Genomic DNA, 14135 nt, shown 5'->3' with positions numbered 1-14135 from the left:
TCTTCCTCAAAAAGATAATGTGCTAGATACTTCTTCTTAATATGCATTTTTGTTGCTAATCTGTTCAATCTAAGCTATAAAACGTGCTGTGCAACATGACTGAACGAATATTGCTGTGAGAAATATTTTCTCCTTGTTTGAGTAATTTAAATTTGTAAGCTAATGTAAGTTTTTGTATTAAATAATGTACTGTGTGCAATTTTCTTTCTTGTAAAGCACTTTGAAGCTTTCAAAGGACAGTCTCAGTTAATAAATAATATTGTATTCTTTGCCAGAACTGTAGGGCATTTCCCATAACTTCTGAATCTTCTCTGCCAGAATTGCAACATGTTGCATGCCAAATCCTGCACACAAATGTTCTACATGTGACAAATACATATTGGTAAAGACTAGAGGCATGGCATTCCTGGATTTCTTAGAGAGAGAGGGGGAAGGGAAAGAAGTGGGAGGGAATAATGAGGGAGGGCAGAGAAAAATAAAAAGTCTGCGCATACCTCTGAAAAAAAAAAAAAACCAAGAAAAAACAATCTCCCCACACCCAAAACAATCCCTAACACACACTTCATTATTTTCAAAGACCAAACCATTTTCTGCATGCAGCACAACCTCACAGGTACCCAAAGCGGGGTCTTTAGTTTTCCTTCAGTTATGGAAATCAGGCCTCCATTTCTGCAACAGTTGTAGCTTCTTCAAACCCAGATGTCTGTATGGGTTGAAACACCTGCAATCCTTGCTTCTCCAAGCTAACATAAACGGAGGGGCTGTGATCCTGAAGCATGGTCAGGATTACCACTATTTAACAGGCTGTGAAAATGAATCCTCTGCTTCAGGCAGAGTAGTGAATGCATTTCATATGCCCATGGCTACTGGGAATAAACCAAGGCAAATATTTACAGAGAGCACACTCGCCTTTTTGCAGTCCACCCCATGGACAACTGGGCTTCTATTTCTGTAGCTTGGAAGAGGAATGAAAATCTGTAAGACCCAGAAATGAAGTCAGTGCCTTTGGTCAGATATCACATAGGCTGGAATACTAAAAGATACTAGGACTTTAAAATGTCTTTGGTTATAATTTTCTTGATTTAATCTCTTTATGTATTAATCACAAACACGTAATTTCAACATTCCTCGGTAGTTTGGACTGAACATCTACAGGCATTCAAAAATTTTACCATTTCCTGCCCTTTGCTAAATTTTAAGGAAATGGTTACAAAAATTCTTAATCGCCCACCAACAACCAACTAGTTTAAAAGGTACTAAAATACTACCTATCCCTAATCAGGCCTTCAGCATCAGGATTTGCAACATGTTTAAAAATCAAACTGAAGCTAAAACTGAACTCCACACTCTGCGACACTAAATGAACGCTTTACTACATGGTTTCTCTTAAGGTGGCAAGAAATGACTGTAAAACCTGTGCTGTTGCCAGAATTACACTGCTTAGAGAAAAATATCCTGTGGGTTACCATTTGTTGCCATGATTTACAAAGGTAAGGTCTGTAGTCTATATCAGTTTCATGCTGAGGTTTTAAAGGAAAAGGGCTTTCTGCAGCATTTGCAGATTTCTGCATAAGTGTCTGTGTGGTTGCAAAGAGGGCCAAATGATGCTCTCTGACAAGCTTTTCAAGGAAGTTAGCACATTTCTTCAGATTCATCTCCTGCAAGTTAAGGTTTTCCCCTCCATTGCTTCTGTCTATCCAATAAAAAGCTGAGATGCTATCTAAAATCAATAGGCAGAGAGAGGGGTGAGTGCAAAACATGTTTTCTAAGGAGTAGAGAGTGAGGAGCAGCTGAGTGCTACTACTGCAGTTCACAAGAAAAAGTCTTCCTAGACACTGCTTTATCATGTCTTCCCTCCTTTGCGCCAATCTGTTCTCAAGAATGGTGACTAGACGAAGCATATCGAAATGGTAGTCTGTATCGATGAACATGACTTCTACTTCCAGTCCTCCTCCTGATTTTGGAATAATGCAGCGGGCTACTAGGTGATAAAGCATTTCTGTTTTTCCTGTTCCTTCTGGACCATGGAATTCAACGACATCTCCTGTTCAAACACAAAGCAGCAAGTTAAGTTGTCAGGTAAGAGCATTTATAGCTCAGAGTCAGTTTTCAATGCTTATTCACTATCCCACTAATCAGAAAATGCATTTGAGAAAGTTTGATAGCCACAGCAGGAGGGTTGGAACTCGATGATCTTTAAGGTCCCTTCCAACTCAAACCATTCTATGATTCTATATAATTGTTTGAATCCTGGTTGTCATCTACCAAATGAAATCTCAATTTTCAAGAAAGGCCTCTAGAGTGAAGAAAATCAACTGGGAACAAAGGTTTAACCTCCTCCTACCCCGCCAATACCGTCTATGATGCTGATATCAATAAAATCTGGCAGCTGGATTTTATCCATCATTGCAGGTAGATGAAGGCTGAAAAGGAAGCTGCTAGACAAAAGCAGCTAAGAAACCATCTATTTACACTCTGCACAAAACTGAGACATAAACAAAAAAACTGAGGACAAGCAAAAAAATAATTTGACGTATTAGAGGTCCAAATCATGTTGGCACATCTATTTTTATAACACGGAGTGTCCTTCAGCATTTCATGTCTGTCATAGGCTCCTTCAGTACCTGAGTGTGTCATGAGATACCAACAGGCATCTGTGATCAATGCATTATATTTATTTAGTGCTTACATTCTTCTGTGGTGCTCACAATATGAAACTGCTGCTTAGGCAAGGGTGATTTGCAGATTCCTTGAACTCCAGGCAACAACTCTGTGGTCTGAAGCAAAGGGTCTCTGTTCATGAACGGACTCAGCCTAACTTTATTGATCCATGTGGGTCAATAAAATAAATTCTTATGAATTTAACATGTTAATTAAAAAAAGCATTACCTTTCACTAGGAATCGAGTTCTTTTGTTGGATGTGAATGCAAGATACTCTGAAGTCTTTTCCAAAGTCTTCTGATGTCTTATATCAGAGCAAGACTCTAAAAAAGGTTAATTTCTGAGTTGCTCTTTATAGATTTCTAATTTAGGAAATGCAATCACTGATTTATGACATTTTGGATTTTAGGGAGAAGGGAAAAGACAAGCAGTAAGGAAAATCACACAACCGTAATTGCAGGAAGGTGAGAGTTATCTTTGGCCTTGGCAAGTGCAAATGGCATAGCAGCTTTTCATAGAGGGGATGCGACAGTAGAGAATTAATTGCAACTTTACTTGAACGTGTTTGTGCCTGCCCGAGTTAACAGGGTTCTTCAAGTTATTACTCAACTTCCAGAGGATGTCCTTGTTGATAAGTACACATAACATCAAGATGCAGCTTGGGATGGGGGTGGAGGGTGGTGAGGAAGCAACTAAGCTCCTACTTCACTCATTGCAAGCACTGGAAGCAATTTACGCCTGACGCGACAATTCTATCCATTTCTGTGACACTCGGACTGCCCATCTCTCCACAATGAAATTCCCTGCTGCTCCCCAATGCAATTCCATTTTCCTGAATTCTGATACTTTGAAATGTATTAAAAAGCTCGATTGCCTCCCAAACCCTTACTTTTATGTTCTGAATGTCTCTCCCCACTTTTGAGATGAAAGATGACTGTACATCCTATGACAGAAATCTTAATTTTCTCTGCCTTTTCAGAGGCCACAACGTCCAACTCTGCTACTTGCAGCCAGCAGCTGCTCTGCTGTCACACTGACTGTGTGAGGGTCATAACCACACCCTGAAGGGATAAGATGCCAGCTTGGACAAACTCCTTCTGAACGTGCTGGGTAGGTCATTCCCTCATATTTCAAGTCTATTGAAATCTTTTAGAACAATTGCGTAAGGCAGCTCTTGTTAAGGAACAAAGTGTACCTTCTGCCTGCCACTGGGTTTGCCCTGAGTGGCATTTCTGAATTCAGACCAACAACTGAATTGGGAAAATCTGCGATACAGATGTCTTCATCTACCTTTACAGCAAAATAGGACTTGTTTAAGAAACTACAGCAATTCTGTATGGCCACTCAGGAGCAGCAGTGGACAAAATCTGAGTTACTGTTTGGTAGTGATTAAAAAAAAATTAAATAAATGCTTGACTTCATGCAATCACTTAGGTTGGAAAAGACCTTTAGGATCATTGAGTCCAACTGTAAAATCGACTCCATCCATTTGAAGACATATTGTTGGGATGCCTTTGTGTTAACTCCTATAAAAGTTTACATAAGGGAGCTGCAATGCACAGAATAACACTGAATGAGCTTTTGTTCGCAGAACTAACAAATTTAAGTAAAAATTCTACGTTGAATGAAAAATCATTCTTAGAGGAGTTTCTGTGGTGGTGGCTTATAAATTTCAACAGCAAGACAGCTATGTACCCTTGAAAGCTTGTTCAATATTGCTGAATAAGATACACACGTGTTGTAGTTTGGCAAAAACACCAAAGTTACTGAGAAAAGAGTAACAGTTTGGACTGCAAAAAAAACCCTCAAGAAAGTGGGGGATTTCTGTGCCTTCGCGATTATCAGAGGCTGCCCACAAGAAGAACGGGTGTAAAACAGAAGCCATTTATAGCAACATCTACACATGTGGTGTTTCATTAAATTAGCAACTAGGCTGTTACAGTAAGATAACACGGGAAACTCATCCTTCTGGATCAGAGTGGACAAACCATACAGCAGAGGAGGAAGTGTGGCCAGCGATGTTTTCAAGACGCCTTTGACACCCTCACAATAGGTCAGGGAAGAAACTTAGTGATCAGTACTGGCACCATCTATTACTATTCAGACACTCAGGAAGGACAACGAAGAGATCCTGTTATGTGATGGACATGGTCTGAGAGGCAAAGCAGGAGCAGACACTTTAGAAAGAAAGTTAATGGGAAATATTCCTATCAGACTTGGTGTTGCCCAGTATTAAAAATAGCAGCAAATGAATGTTCCATCAGCTTGACAAAACGTGTAGAAGACAAACTATTTAGGTTAGTAAAGCCTTAAGACTGTGAAGATTTAATAGATCAAGATGTATGAGCAGAATGTTTTCATATGAAATTCAGCACCATCAGATTCAAGACTTTTAAGGAGTAACTCAACACATTGCTTAGTTCACTACAGTTTGAACTGGCCCAGTATAGGTAGGCTATAGGATTAGAGTAGTCCACTGCTCTGCAACAGCATACAGCATAAGTGAAATGATGTTGCAGAAATGTAAGTATTTCTGCAACACTAATATATTTTTAACCGAAACACGTGCTCAGTCCTGGCCATCAATGCAGTGTTATCTTTTGAATGAGAAGAGCCTTAAGTTATGTCTGTAATCATTACACTGGCGGATGTTGGTTAAACTCTTTTCTGACACCGCCGTTATAAACAGGCTACTGGTATACTCAGCAATAGCTCTGCAGGTTTCACATGACTGGATACCTTGAAGTTGCTGGACTAGTTATTTACAAGACCGTGGAGAAGCTGTCACTAATATTTGTACCAGTTAAGTGAAGTAGAAAAGCCTAATATTTATTCCAAGTTAATGTCGGGTGTCACACAACTGCTGAATATCAGAGCTTTACACTGATGCCCACACTTTCATATCGGTGGCACAGAAGGAATGACTGGCAATAGTGAAAGATTATTTAAAGCTTGTGCCACTTTTACTCCATTCCAGAAGAGCTTAAATGGTATGTAATTAATATGCTTATGTGTTCTTAAATACACAAGTCCATCATAATTAGAAGCAGTGACTGGAATATCACAGCAGTGCCTATATTAGCTGTTGCTATTTTATAGTACTCTGACGTACTTGTTATGAACACTTAACTATGACGTGATCTTTGGACAGTTTATTGGAAACTTCACGTCAGCTTACGTGCTTCAAATATCTTTAGAAAAATGAATAATGTAGGTCTTTGCATTGCTTTAATAGTATCAGTTTAGATTAAAAGCTGTTCAGTGTGAACTTCATGGCCAGCGTACCACAGTATTCCACAGTGACCTACTAAAAGTTAAGCTCAGGATGAATGGAGGGGTAGGTCTTGGTCTTCAAGAGGGATTTAAGATGGAATAATGAGAACACACATCAACATAACACATGGATTTACATAAATAGATACATTGTGGTACTAAAAGAGAAAGTAAAAATGTAATAAAAGATGAAGTCCATTTATGTACATAAAGCTAAAACTCTATGCTAGGATGTTATACAACTTCATTAATGTCAGCCAAAAAGGATGACCAATATGGATAATAAATGATGCCATTTGTTAAAACCAGAAGAAAAACAGAAGTGGTTTAGAAAGTCAATGACCATGTTGGCACAGTGAAATTAGCGACGAATTTAGAAGGTTTTGAGCCATCTCAGAACTGAGGTTCTGGAACAGTCTTTGGAGAGACACAAACAACGTACATAGCTTTAAGATCAAAGCTGATGATTTGATGAATGGCATAAGTAATGCTGGGGACTGTGACAACAAAGGTAATTATTGACCCCTAAGAAGGCTTCTTAGGTCTGTTCTACCAGAACATGGTCAGTTTAGTCTCAAACATTTGTTTCCTCTGTGTAAAGTGCATTAAAAAGATAGGCTGAAAAAGCAGCACTTTTTTCTTACTGCATTTTCTCAAAAAAGAAGCCTATCACCTTTTAAAAAAACTGTTGAGGCTCCGGAAGCCGTGTGAAGCCCACACCAATTTCACCACTGCTTCTTAATTCTTTTTGTGGGTAACAAAGCAGGTCAAAATTGAGACAATTTAAATAATCTTCTCTGCTCTGTTTGCACTGGCTCACTGCCTTTATCTTTCTTATTATCGTATTTGAAACTTTCAGGGGCAGGAATCACGTATTGCTAAACTCCTAACGTATTCTCAAGTGCAAAATAATACATGAACGGTCTTGTGGTGACTGTCTTTGCAGATGAAGCATTATCTCTCATCCAGTTATCTTGATTCTTTTTACTGCCTTTTCTGCTATTTCTTCTGAACCTTCTAAAATTTGTGGGAATCCAAACTGCAGACAACTATGTCGATAACACTGCAGCCATGTACCTTTCATGTGAAATCCATTCATTCACATATACATTCAACAAGCCTGGTACCTGACAGCCCAATCCTTACAGCTGGCCATTCATACCCATTTTCTACTCTATATTTCTAGTTTTCTGTAATCAGAATTGTCTCTTCCATTGCAAAATCCATGAAATTTCACACAATCTGGAAAACTAGTCCAACTTCCTAATTAATCAAGGAATTACTAAGTGTACTAATTTCTGTTTAGGTCAGTATTTGTTTCATTAAAACATCCAATCTGGCTCTTAAAACTTACTGCTAGAAGAATCTACCTTAAACTTGTTGTACTGGCCTCACTGGGAGGTAGTCTGACTTCTCCAGTTTGTAATTCTCATTTATTCACTGGAGGCCTACAAAAGCCATTTTGATCCTAACACTGCCCGTGAACTCATTCAGCCGATCAGTACCTGTGTCCATGATGGAACTGTTCCAAAGTCAATTTAAGTATAATGAGGATTTTTCAGGCCAAGACTGAATTGCTTGATGGCTTTGCTGGAAAATATCCAAACTGATCCAGACCACTCCATGTTGCTGAACTCTTTGCTATTTAGCAGTTATGACTTTGTGGTGACGTTTTAGACCACTGATAAAAAAAAAAGGTTAAATGACAGAATCTAGAACAAATTACTGTAAAACTACTATAAGCAGACCAACATGCTTGGTTATTCCTGACCTGCACCTTATTTTGATACTCACAAAGTAGATATTTTGAAGTCCACTTAATAACGTTCAGAATGGTAACTTTGCATTCTTTCATTTTACCTATTTTGCATATAACTCCATCAACAATTAAAATTCTGAATCTAGGGCAAGATCTTCTTGTATGCTTATCTCTGTCTTATTTCTCTGAGAATACATCAACATTTTTCCATAAATGGGATAAAGATACATTTTTACCATGAACAGGTGATGCCTCCTCAGCAAACAGATAAGGTTCAAGATTCTTCAGAGAACTTCTGCCCTCAAGCCGTGCAAGTAGCTTTTAAAGAAAAGACAAGAGAGACATGCTGTTAACTCAAAATAATGGGCCTTGGGAATCAAATTTAAAGGATTAGGAGAACTGGGAGTTTTCCATGAGAGCCCTGTCAAAAGATTATTCTGATTTTAAAAATATTTTCATAAATACATATGGAAACCTATCACCTGGACTGCAGCAAGTGAAGGTTCCATCCTTACAAACAACTAGCACAGAAACCAAATGGCAGTAAGGAGTAGGCATACATTTGCAAAAATAGAGCTTAAAACAAAGAAAAAGGAAAAGCTGCATGGGTAGAGTAGCAAGAGGGATCGCCTCTGGAATAGAGCACCGCTGCCGTTTGATGGAACAAAGGGAAAGAAGATAATTTGTAACAGCCATTCTCTCCACAACAGAAGTGTGAAAGGTGAAGCATTACCCATCATTAGTCTCCTCAGTCAGCCCCTCTGAGCATCTGTAAGTAAAACCATGCACATTTCATCTGAACAGTCATACAGGGCTCTTCTGAACTACCACCCCTTTATATCATAGTTACTTGTTCAAACACAGTATGGATTAAGAACGATCAAAAGCAATTAGGCACTAGTGGCTCTGCAAGAACCTTGCATTTGTAAAGCAAGTTCCTCCAAAGCCCCTTGCAAAGCAACTCCACTGTAAAACAAATTAGTCCAAAGTTCACAGACAATTTTTAAATTGACAGGTATTTGCATAGCAAGTAGACAAGTATTCACATAATTTGTGTTATTCCTAGTTCTGGCATACTTCCATAAACCAGGAATGAACATTTCACCCAGTGCTGGAGAAGCTGTTATTCCCTACGTGTATTAACATGGGAAAGGACACTATCAAGATGCTTAGAGCACTGCCAGAGCAAGCACTCCGGTGCCAAATATTCCACTCTCCAAGACACTAGGCTGTCATTTAAGGATTTAAACAAAACAATTCCATTCAGTTTTATCCCATCCTCCTGAGAGCCAGTAACCGAATGAGCAGACCACACACACCTTTAAACACGGCCTGCCTTACCTTTCTTTCCTCCCTGCCACATCGATAGGCTACCCCTGCTCTGAACTTCAAAGTTCAGAGTTCTGAACTTGCTCAGTCTTAAAAGTGCTTTAAACAGTTGTGTGTGTGTGTGTGTTTGCCTTTAATAGTAGAATAAAACTCCATTAAAAGGCCCTAAATTTACTTCAAGCGGTCACAACGGGAATCTCAGTGTGACATTTTCATTGACATTTCGACATTCCCTTCCGTTAACAAAATGTCAATGTGTTTGCCTCTGTTTGCCTGTTCACACGTCCGCTGAAAGGCCATAAAGACACCTGAACTGGCTTTCCTCTGGATCTGTGGATCCTCCTGCTATGTTTCACATACTTGTGCAGCGGAGAGAACACTCACGTGGGGATCTCCTGAATATTGTGGGAACCAGTAGGGTTCTGTGAGCTGGACAAAGCAAAAATCCAGATGGACACATGGACACAAGCCCAAAGGAATGTATCTTGCAGCATGTATAGTACCGTATGGATGTCAGTGACAGACTGCTTTGTCCATCTTATGAGAGAAAACGTTGAAATCAACAACAAACGGATGCATTGGACACTGGAACAACGTGGGAAGATAGTTTCGTGTACGGCGTAGTATATTTGCATTATTGCTGAGGCGCATGGTTTAGGGAGTGTTAGGAATGGTTGGACACGATGATCCAGTGGGCCCTTTCCAACCTAGTGATTCTATGATTCTATGTAAATGAGGAGCTTACAGCTACTGTGAGGGACATTGCAGACCCTGGAGCAGTCCTCCTGTGCAAGTGGCTGCCTGTGCCTGGCCTTGGACCCCAGCAAGGCAAGACTGCATCCACCATGGAGAAAGTCCAGGAATCTCTTGTCCCATCATCCGGCTGCAGAAGTTAGGAGAAACAGGAAAACCACTGCCTGCTGCTGCTTTCTGATGCTCTCCATTCCTCAGCAAAGGAAGCACTGCTCTGGCACTCAGCGATCACAGGGGCTTGATAATGGGCACTGCTGGGGCAGGGAGTTACTCCTGCTGGTCTAAACAAATTTCTGCAGCCTCCTGTTCTCAAATTTATTTCTACATTAATAAATACATCCTCTGCAGTTCATTACTGCTGGAAACGATGAGCCCTTGTCTCTTCTTAGAATATTACCTGTTTAAGCTTACTGCTAGAGCTTTGGAAACACATGGTAGATTGATCGCTATAGTTTAAGTACAAATCTGCAGTTATTTAAATGAGAAGTTTAATATTAATTTTAAATAACTACAGGTGCTCACTCTGAGCACTGCTCACATAGGTAATTTATGGTAATTTGCTGATGATAGCGCACCTGTGTTTTTACCAAACTTGTATTTACTTCCGAGCTCTGAAGCAGAATCTCCAAAGGCACTTGCCTCATTAGTGTCACGCTGGGAGCAACGGGGGTCCTGGCAGAAACAGCTCACAGTTTTCCTTCAAAGCTAACAAAGGTCTGTCCACACTTCAGCAGTGACAGAAGCAAAGCTGAGATGATTCACTAGACAGGCATCCCTCACCTCTGCCAAAGTTAAAGGCAGGGACAACACGGAGTTTTCCAAATCAGCAAAAGCCACCTTGGCTCTGTTCCAGGGAAGGCATTTCCATTTTTGCCTTCTCACACCTTCTTCTGTAAAATGAGGAAGTGGGGGGGGAACCTACAGGCAATTAAAGTGTGATATGGATGGCAGACATCTGGCATCCCAGGCTTTTCTAGGGACAGAGCATAGCAGCACTGCTGAGAAAAGCCTTTCAGAGGGAAGTGCTTGGAAAAACCACTAGAACAATTTCAAATCACACATTAGTGTCCTCAGATTCTACAATTTAACTATAGGCATTCATTTCTTCTTTCACAATGCTCTTTTTATACAAAATACTGTCTTTTTAGCAACCTGTTTGTGGTAGGCCTTTGCTCTCAGGTGTTCTTCAGAAGTGCACTTATGCTAGCAAGACACAACACGTATGTGCAGTTACGTGTAAAAAAACTATGCAGCAAGAACTAGGGAACAGCTGGGTTAAATTTCATTAATGACAAGGCTCATGGAACTCAAATATTTCAACTGTCTTTTGTAATTTATCAATTTCATCTTTTTAATAAAGAAATATGCATATGGACAGCCCTATTGACTAGTGTATTATATGCTTCCACTGTATTGGTTTCAAAGAAGCTATGCACAAATGTAAGCATACACACAGCTCTTGTCAGGAATGAGATATTACTTCATTAAAATGTTAAAGAAATTCAAATTAAATACTCCAGCTCTGTTAGAGGCTGCAAGCTAACCTACAGGCTATTTACACATACAAACCTATCTCAAGTACGAGACAAAATTGAATTTTCAACCACTACAACCACTCTGACTGAGCTTTTGTAAACTTTGGGCACGAAGACATAGGCAAGCAATTTATCATTTATTTCACTGTGATACACCAAAGGTGTTTTGCAAGGATTTCTAATTTGTTGTATTAATTATATTCAGTAATAGAAGTACAAGGCTGCGGTCTCAGTGTAAGTCTTGCTTAAATGTGATCTCACACATGAGGCGATTTAAGGAAGTAATGCTTAAAATTATGTATTTTCTGTTCCAAGGGCTTTTACCTTTTTTTCTGGACAACATGCTCATCCATTAACCTGCCTTAACCCACTGGTCATCAATCCCACCCTTGTTCAGGTATGGTAATCTATTCCATCACGGGCAGTTGCTGATGTGTGTATTCCCTGATGGCACAGCTAATGTGGACAAACAAATGCATTTACCTGCTTGGACACAGAGCACAACTCCTGGCCTTAACCTGAGTGCATCTGCTGACAGCAGAGAGCTTTTGAAGTGCCAAAAGGGTCAAAAGAACTCAAGTCCCACTCAAAAAAAAAAAACCCATGCAGCTTTAACAACAAATAAATATCATGTTTCTATGCTTTTATATTCACTGCTTAGCATATAACACTCAAAATACCACTGCTAGGTAAAAAAATGGCTGGATGGCCAGGCCCAAAGAGTGGTAGTAAATGGAGTTAAATCCAGCTGAGGCTGATCACAAGTGGTGTTCCCCAGGGCTCAGTGTTGGGTCCAGCTCTGTTCAATGTCTTTATCAATGACCTGGATGAAGGCATTGAACGTACCCTTAGTAAGATTGCAGATGACACTAAACTGGGAGGAAATATTGATCTGCTGGAGGGTAGGGAGGCTCTACAGGCTGGATCTGAACAGGCTGGATCGATGGGCTGAGGCCAATGGGATGAGATTTAACAAGCTCAAGCGCTGGTTCAAGCACTTGGGACAGAACAACCTCGTGCAGCGCTACAGGCCTGGTGAAGAGTGGCTGGAAAGCTGCCTGGCACAAAAGGACCCGTGGTTTCTGGTCAACAGCCGGTTGAATATGACCCAGCAGTGTGCCCAGGTGGCCAAGAAGGCCAATGGCACCTTGGCCTGTATCAGAAACAGCATGGCCAGCAGGACCAGGGAAGCGATCAAGCCCCTGTACTCAGTGTTGGTGAGGCTGCACCTTGAATACTGTGTTCAGTTTTGGGCCCCTCACTAGAAGAAGGGCATCAAGATACTGGAGCATGTGCAGAGAAGGGCAGCAAAGCTGATGAAGGGGCTGGAGAGCAAGTGTTATGAGAAGTAGCTGAGGGAACTGAGGTTGTTTATCCTGGAGGAGGCTGAAGGGATATCAAAGTCTACAACTACCTAAAAAGAAGTTGCAGAGAGGTGGATATTGGTCTCTGCTCCCACGTAGGAAGTGATAGGACAAAAGGAAATGGCCTCAAGTTGCACCAGGGGAGGTTTAGATTGGATATTAGAAAAAAAAATCTTCACTGAAAGAGTGAAGCACTAGAACAGGCTGCCCAGGGAAGTGGTGGAGTCACCGTCCCTGGAGTTATTCAGCAGACAGGTGGACAAGGTGCTCAGGAATATGAACAGGTTGGACTTGATGATCCTTGGGCAGCCTGATCTAGTGGGACGTGTCCATGCCCATCACAGGGGGGGTGGGAACTAGATGGTCTTTAGGGTCCCGATTCTATGATCTCAAAGGTCTTTTCCAACCTAAACGATTCTATGAACTGTGCAAGAAAGAATAAGAGAATGGCTCGGGTTGGAAGGGACCTTAAAGACCATCCAATTCTAACCCCACGGGCAGGGACACCTCCCACCAGACCAGGCTGAGTGCAAGCAGGACCAATTCCCCTCCCCTTGACTTACACCAACCTTTCCTCACAGCTCTCCCTCCTTTACCGGACGGAGGAGAAGCGCCTGGCATTTGCCCTCCGTGACCGCCCCCACGGCGAGAGGTGAGAGCAGCGTCTCACCTGAGTGCCCGACTCCGCCCGCCACAACGCGTCACCCATCGCCGACAGAAACGACTGCGCATGCGCTGCCCCACCCTGTGCCCTGTGCGCATGCGCGGATCGGCCTCTCCGGGTGGAGGCTCACCCCTCCTTCCCCCCACCCCGCCCCTCCGCCGTTCTGAGGGGTCCGGGTTCGAGGCGCGCCTCGGGCACATAAGGTCAGACTCACCAGGCTGGAAAAAGCCTCTTGGATCATGGAGTCCAACCATTCCTATCCACCACTAAATCATGTCCCTGAGCACTTTGTCTACCCATCTTTCACATACCTCCAGGCATGATGACTCAACCACCTCCCTGGGCAGCCTGTTCCAGTGCACTGAACTGTAAAGAATCTAAGCCAACATCCTCTGACAGATATTTGTTTAAATCCGTTGACAAAGACCTCCAATGTTGACAGACCTACATCCTTCTCAGTAAATCTACTCAGTATTTCATTACCAAGTTTTTTTGTGATGTCAGTCTTAAATCCTCCTTGTTGCAACCAAAATTCATCATTTCTCATTTTGTCCTCCAAGGATTTAGAAAACAAATTATTCTGGCTAGCAGTCCTCTGTATCTGAAGACCAGCACTACTCCTCTTCAGTCTTTTCATATTTAGGATGAGAAACCATGTTGTTCTCAATCTTTCCAGATCATATTTTCTATTAATTTACAGTAGGATTCAGCTCCAAATGAATGAACCTATATGTAAGTGACCATGTACACCTCTACACATGAAAACCACATCTCTAAGATCCCAGCATAGTCGATA

At 41.3% G+C, this 14135-nt stretch overlaps 1 protein-coding gene across 1 annotated transcript; it reads right to left on the bottom strand.

Annotated features, from left to right (window-relative positions):
• Positions 1-530: 530 nt before the first annotated feature.
• On the bottom strand, positions 531-13411 carry XRCC2 (X-ray repair cross complementing 2). Its single transcript, XM_054060793.1, has 3 exons — positions 13346-13411; positions 7931-8012; positions 531-2044 (listed from the first exon to the last, which is right to left on the bottom strand). Exons 1-3 carry the CDS (start codon positions 13382-13384, stop codon positions 1329-1331), a joined length of 837 nt encoding a protein of 278 aa, XP_053916768.1. The 5' UTR covers positions 13385-13411; the 3' UTR covers positions 531-1328.
• Between the last annotated feature and the right edge of the window lie 724 nt (positions 13412-14135).

This window comes from Cuculus canorus, chromosome 2 (assembly GCF_017976375.1).
Source record: "Cuculus canorus isolate bCucCan1 chromosome 2, bCucCan1.pri, whole genome shotgun sequence".
NCBI lineage: Eukaryota > Metazoa > Chordata > Aves > Cuculiformes > Cuculidae > Cuculus > Cuculus canorus.
Note: the sequence above shows the minus strand (reverse complement) of the source record. Positions and strands in the feature narration are given on the sequence as shown.

Excerpts from the sequence above, each read along its gene's own strand:
- XRCC2 (XM_054060793.1), bottom strand. The coding sequence starts at position 13,384 with ATGGGTGACGCGTTGTGGCGGGCGGAGTCGGGCACTCAG. Across the intron at positions 8,013-13,345 it reads GGGCGGAGTCGGGCACTCAG|CTACTTGCACGGCTTGAGGG; the intron begins GTGAGACGCTGC and ends TTTCTTTAAAAG. Across the intron at positions 2,045-7,930 it reads GGAGGCATCACCTGTTCATG|GAGATGTCGTTGAATTCCAT; the intron begins GTAAAAATGTAT and ends GTGTTTGAACAG.